This window comes from Myzus persicae, unplaced genomic scaffold (genome assembly GCF_001856785.1).
Source record: "Myzus persicae strain clone G006 unplaced genomic scaffold, MPER_G0061.0, whole genome shotgun sequence".
Lineage (NCBI taxonomy): Eukaryota > Metazoa > Arthropoda > Insecta > Hemiptera > Aphididae > Myzus > Myzus persicae.
The window spans coordinates 1,654,238-1,660,237 of NW_019100468.1; the positions used below are offsets into that span (position 1 = coordinate 1,654,238).

The 6,000-nt window shown below is 28.3% G+C and overlaps 1 protein-coding gene across 1 annotated transcript; it reads right to left on the reverse strand.

Moving 5' to 3' along the window:
• Window positions 1–893: 893 nt before the first annotated feature.
• On the reverse strand, window positions 894–2,851 carry LOC111029488 (E3 SUMO-protein ligase KIAA1586-like). Its single transcript, XM_022308535.1, has 3 exons — window positions 2,588–2,851; window positions 2,436–2,498; window positions 894–1,891 (listed from the first exon to the last, which is right to left on the reverse strand). The coding sequence occupies exons 1-3, from the start codon at window positions 2,696–2,698 to the stop codon at window positions 1,529–1,531; spliced, it is 537 nt and encodes a 178-aa protein (XP_022164227.1). The 5' UTR covers window positions 2,699–2,851; the 3' UTR covers window positions 894–1,528.
• Window positions 2,852–6,000: the final 3,149 nt, after the last annotated feature.

The window sequence follows — 6,000 nt, forward strand, 5'->3', positions numbered from 1 at the left end:
GTGAACATAATTTAATAGAAAACATTATTAATAGAACATAATTACTTAATTGGACATCAAAGCTGTGTATCATTATAAATTGATTCAATGTTGCTGCAGTATTATAATAGAGTCTAGTCAGTCTACATACCTACTGCCACAAGGGTTTTATTGAAACAAGCCATATTTTTCATTGAAAATAATTCATATAGAAGGTATTGATTTATGAATATTGACGAAACTACAGAGCAATTATTAAGGGGGCTGGAGCGTATCCATTCTAAGGAGTAAAAACTATGCATTTTATGTTGCAGTATATACGGGTCATGTCAATAATAATATGTTGGAAGTAAATGAATATTAGTGTGTGTAATACTGATCACGTTAAATGGGGGCATTGTAGTGAGCGGATAAGTTCGTCTGTCCATTGCTCGTTTTACCTTAGCGCATACACGTCACGTCAAATACCTATTTCTTTATAAAATTACAAACATTTTTTTCAAAAAATACTGCCAATGACATCAACCACCACACTCTGTAGGTGTTAATATTTTAATTTTGAAAACGGATTTGAATTCTCCTCTAAATTAACTATGCTTTTACCACCGTTATTTTTACATATTCTGTGTCAATGTTTTGAAATTTGAATTATGAATTATGAGTATGATCTATTTTTAATCTTATTGTTAGTAAATTTCCAAGTAACAAAAAATAATAATATTGGTGTATTGTGAATTGTGATGTCATATTACATCATAGACATTATAGAATAGAGCTTTTTATATCGTGGATATACACAAGTGACGCATCCCACTCAGTGATGTATTGCTAAAATAAACCATGGGTATACGCCTTATTCACGTAGATATATATAATGAAGAAATCCAGGTAGGAACTAAAAAAAATTTTCTCGCTTCGCTCGAACTACAACTTTTATTTATGTGTTACAATATACTAAATTAAAAACAATAAATTATTTTAACAATTAATAATATAATAAGATTTATCTTTTTTATTTTTGTTTAAATTTGTTTAAAGTATTTTCCAAAGGTTTGATTTGTTTTCACTATTTGCAACAATAGCTGGTCGACATAATTTGGTTCTAGTGTCTTCTGCAGATCTATGACTAACCATCCACGATTTCACATAGTCTTTGGGGTCCCATTTTTCTAATGGAGGACCATTAATATTAATAAACATTAAGTTGGAAATATTCTTCATGGTAAGCCTTGCTCTTAGTTTAGTACATATGTTGTTCATTAAGCTCAACCCTCTTTCACATTCTGCTCATTTTGCTCCAGTTTCTATTATATTAGAGATAATTTTTTGCTTCATTTTTTATGATATGTTATCGATTATATTGGTACAGGAAAATCTTGAATGTAGTGTATTACCGATTTGTAGTCCATTGATTTTTTGGAGTTCTAAAAGTTTATAATGATCATCAAAGGGACGATTGTTTTTCGCAATATAATAAGCTGTGCGAAAAATTGAATGCGTTGTTTTGTCTATTTTACATGAAGTTTCCTCAAAAAGATTAGGAAGTCTATCAGAATTTTTTTTCTATTGAAACATTAAAGGCAGTTTTGTGTGCTTCAGAGGAGTTATGTTTTTTAATTTTATTCCGTAATAAAGCAAGCCTTGTTTCTTTTTTTGTGTTTTCACCTCCATCAACTTGAGAAGAAATCCATTCTTTAGCAATAACAATATTATAACTTCTAAATGAGTTAAAATCAGCAAACTCCTTACAAACTTTGCACCCAAGTTTTCTATTATGAAATATCAGCCATGGATATTTTGCTATTTTTTCTCTCCAATTTCCCTCACTCCATTCTGGTGGCCAAACTTCCGGTTCAACTTGGCTATGATCAGTGATAATTGTTGCTTCATTTGCATCTTTAGATTTCTTTTGCTAAATAAGCAACAAAGTGGATCAAAAACGTATCAAGAGGCTATTTACAATAGAATTATAACAATATAAAAAGCAAAATAAGCAAATATGCTGATTAAATAATATTAAATATGTTTACTTATACAAATTATATTTACATATTGATAACTATTTACCTTTGTGCAAGTTATAGACTTATAGTGACATAGTGTGCAAAGCAGCATAGCAGTCACAATAATTATGCCAAGCTGATTGAAATTAATTACTATAACTGTATAATATCAAATCATAGTTACATCTTATCTATATGTTTATGTATTGTTTTGATCTTTTTAAGCACAAAGCAAAATCTTCATACAATGAAGATATTATATTAGTTTAATTTTAATATTTTGTTAACTTTACCTATTTTCATTTTTTTGAAACTGAAGATATAATACATTAATTATAATAACTTACTATTATTAATAACATATTATATTGAATTATCTAAAATACCAATATGAATTATATTTTTATTTTGTTAAACATTTTAAATTTATAATAAAAATGAATATAATCCTACCTCTACAAATGTACTATGTTCACATAAATCATTCGATGATTTTGTTTCCCAGGACTCTGTAGACTGTAATTAAAAGAAATGTTCATCATCAATACATTTATCATCTAATTAAAATAAAAAGAATACTAAAAAAAAAGAAACTATTATATTACTTTGACTGATGACTGTGATGTGCTTGCATACATAATGATATTGTCTTCACCCTCATTTAATTTTACTTTTTTTTTGAAATATGAATGTAAAGTGCTTCTTTTTTCACCCATGTTAAATTGAACAAAAATACAAAAGTTATACTAACAAGTATATTAAGTGTATAACAATAACACAATAGTCTATAAGATATAACTTATAAGGTACTTCATACATGGTGCATGACAATCTGTAGTCAATTATTGTCATAGACTGTCTGTCACTGTGTGAGTATAAAATTATCAGGAAACGAGCCCATAAACTAACATGATGTTAGATCCTTGTTTACCCGTATTCAGAAAACGTTTACATTCACGTAGGCGGGGTAATATTTTGATTATGAATGCGATAAGTGATAACCTTGATTTTTAAATTGTTCGTAATATAAAAATATAAAATCTTTGTTACGACTTACGTCCTATAGCCTATAGGCTATATTACAATTCGCGCTCGTCAAAATGTAGGTATTTTACAATAATTTATAAATTATTTAAAATTGCCATATAGGATATACGGTAGATACGGACGTATACCCGCGTATCATTAATTTGTCATAAGCTATACGCCATGGATACAAATAGCGTATTGGGTATACGCCGTATACCCCCGTATACCCCCCAATACACCACTGATCCCACTACTGTTGAGTGTATGTTATACCAAAAATCACGACCTCCCTCCGTGTTTTTAAGATGAGTTGGAATCGTAAGGAAATCATTTTGATTATAATTAAATATCATTTTTTATTTACGAGTTAATTGTGAGTGAAAAATAAGCGTCTTAAGAATTTCAAATAGAACCCTACAACCAAAAGACATATTTATGTCCATATAGAAACATTGAGAAATCATAGAACGACAGGTGGATAACACGAGTGAAACATCAATTGTCGTTTGAGTGCAAATTGTTCAATGCATTTCAACTTTTAGAAGTTGTGGATTGTTAATGAATTGTTCAAAATGATAAGCAGATAGTACTAACGCATTAAGTATTTATTTGATGAAACTATCATAATATTATATAATGCCGCGTAATATAATATCATATAATATTATGGTATAATAAATAAAACAATGTACCTATCTATAAATTGTGTTGACAGTGTAGTTGCTCAGCCTTAATGCATAGGTACACAGTACCGTAAAATTTAAATATGGAACTGATATCCTAAATAGGTAGGTACTAATAATTTTATCAAACACTGTATTTGTAATTTCCAGTTCAATATTGTATTTTCATCCACTCCTAATATGCGCAGAATAACTGTATCTACGTCACCGATGGCACTCTACTCTTAAAGTTTGAAATTTGTTTAGGATAAAACTTTACAGTTATGGTATATAATATATTGTCAGAAAACAGTGACTAATAATAATGATAATAATAATAAATTAGTATCCTTAGTTGCATGAATCTATAGACAAAATATCGACCCGATGCATCTTGGTCTTATAAAATGTAAACAGTGTTTTTTTAAATTTTTATTTTCACAGTAAATATACTCGTTTAATGATAAAAAGTTTTCATCACAACTTTGTTAAAATTTAATATTGAGTATTCGTGTTGATTTGATACCAACTAGAAACTCAACAACTTTTTTATGAAAATCAATAACAGTTAGGTATAGGCTAGCGAGCGCAAAACATTAAAAAAGTATTTTATTTCCTGTTCAGTTTCTGATAACTTTTAAATTTAAAATAATAAAATGCTGGGCATTGAATATAACATTATCAATGAAAAATAGTTTTTTTGTAAGTTCGAACAACGAATGAGAGTCAAATTAACGAATAGGCATTAGCTATAGACACATATAGTCGAAATAATATAGTTCAATATAAATATATGCATACAAATCTTAATAAACACAATGGTAGATCAAGGGATGATATAAAGGGTAAGCAAAAAACTCTACCCCTATAAGTCGATCATATAATATAAATAATATAAATAAAATATTGTGTTGTTTTTTTTTTTAAAAATGTGGATTAACCATGATAATAACTAACATATATTATGTAATATTATATAAGTACTTAAATTGAAGGCTATAAGTTACCATTATTTTTCGTGTAAGAATTAACTATAATAAACGAGAAATGTGTCTTTGAAATATTGGTCCAAAGGGATAAAATGTAAATAGCTATGGGAATAATATAATATGAAATCTATACACCATTCAAGCAGGTAGGTTACCAATGTGTGACATAAGGGTATATTATATCGTATAATATTATCTCGATGGTTTTGACACTTTTAGATTTATAAATAATAAATATATTTTGATGCCGATGGTTATAATAATAATAATAATAATAATAATAATAATAATAATAATCAAGACTTGTTGCGGTTTCGATTGTGAAAATTATCCGTCAGTTCCATTTTAAATATCTTATTCAGTATAGTTGGTAGTCACTAGTCACTAGTCAGTAAATTTATTATAAGATACCTACTGAGAAAAAATAACGATGGTTTCAAGTATAAATTTACAACCCATGAATGCACACCGTTGATAATGTAAAATAAACCCTCAAAAGTGAGTCAGCTGTATGATTCGTGTAAAATATACTCCAATTGTATTAAATGCAGTTTGTTTTAATTTTAAATGATACAATTTTCGCAACATAGTTTTCTACAGATAGGTTTAAAAAAAATAAAAGTGACTTATTTATTGTAAGGATTTGGTCTTTCAGAGTCTGTCTATGCCAATGTTCCTTAAACTGTGTTCCACTGAACCCTAGGAACTCAATGCAACTCAACAAGTTGTATTTTGATCTTCAAGTTAAATAATTGGAAGGCTATGTTTGGATAATATTTGTTATAACGTCTGGAGCACTGTAATATTACAGTCTGATCACATAAATGTATTTAGGAGTGGGTACATTCATCGGCTTACCACTGTTTGCGCTGTTATACACGTTCTTGTTACTTTGGTGTCACCAAATATCACGAAAATCCGTTCGCCTAGAAGATGGAATTTTATTTAATGGTTAAAAAATAATAATATATCGTTACCCTAATAAGTTATGTTATTTAATTAGAGTAAACCACATTTAAAATACTTCAAATATGCATAAGAATTACTTGATGCAATGTTCTTGTAAATACAACTATTGATATAAGCACCTACAATAATATGTTTGGCGATAACAAAATATATTATGACGAATTACTTTATAGTTCTAGTTGATCTTCGAAATCATTAAAAAATTGACTTTTTTTTCAGTATTTAGTGCCTATGTTATTTATTAATTCTTAAATATCTACAAGCCACAGCTTTACAGTGTTTTTGTGTTTTTTGCTGTCTTAACAAATATTTATTCCGACCAGCTCCATTTGCATACACAAATTTGGACATTTTGGTAATATCATCGCA

What these genes read in the sequence shown, in the direction of transcription:
- LOC111029488 (XM_022308535.1), bottom strand. Translation starts at nt 2,698, where the DNA reads ATGGGTGAAAAAAGAAGCACTTTACATTCATATTTCAAAAAAAAAGTA. An exon ending in CATCACAGTCATCAGTCAAA is followed by an intron (nt 2,499 to 2,587) that starts GTAATATAATAG and finishes TTTTAATTACAG; the next exon opens with TCTACAGAGTCCTGGGAAAC. An exon ending in AACATAGTACATTTGTAGAG is followed by an intron (nt 1,892 to 2,435) that starts GTAGGATTATAT and finishes TTGCTTATTTAG; the next exon opens with CAAAAGAAATCTAAAGATGC.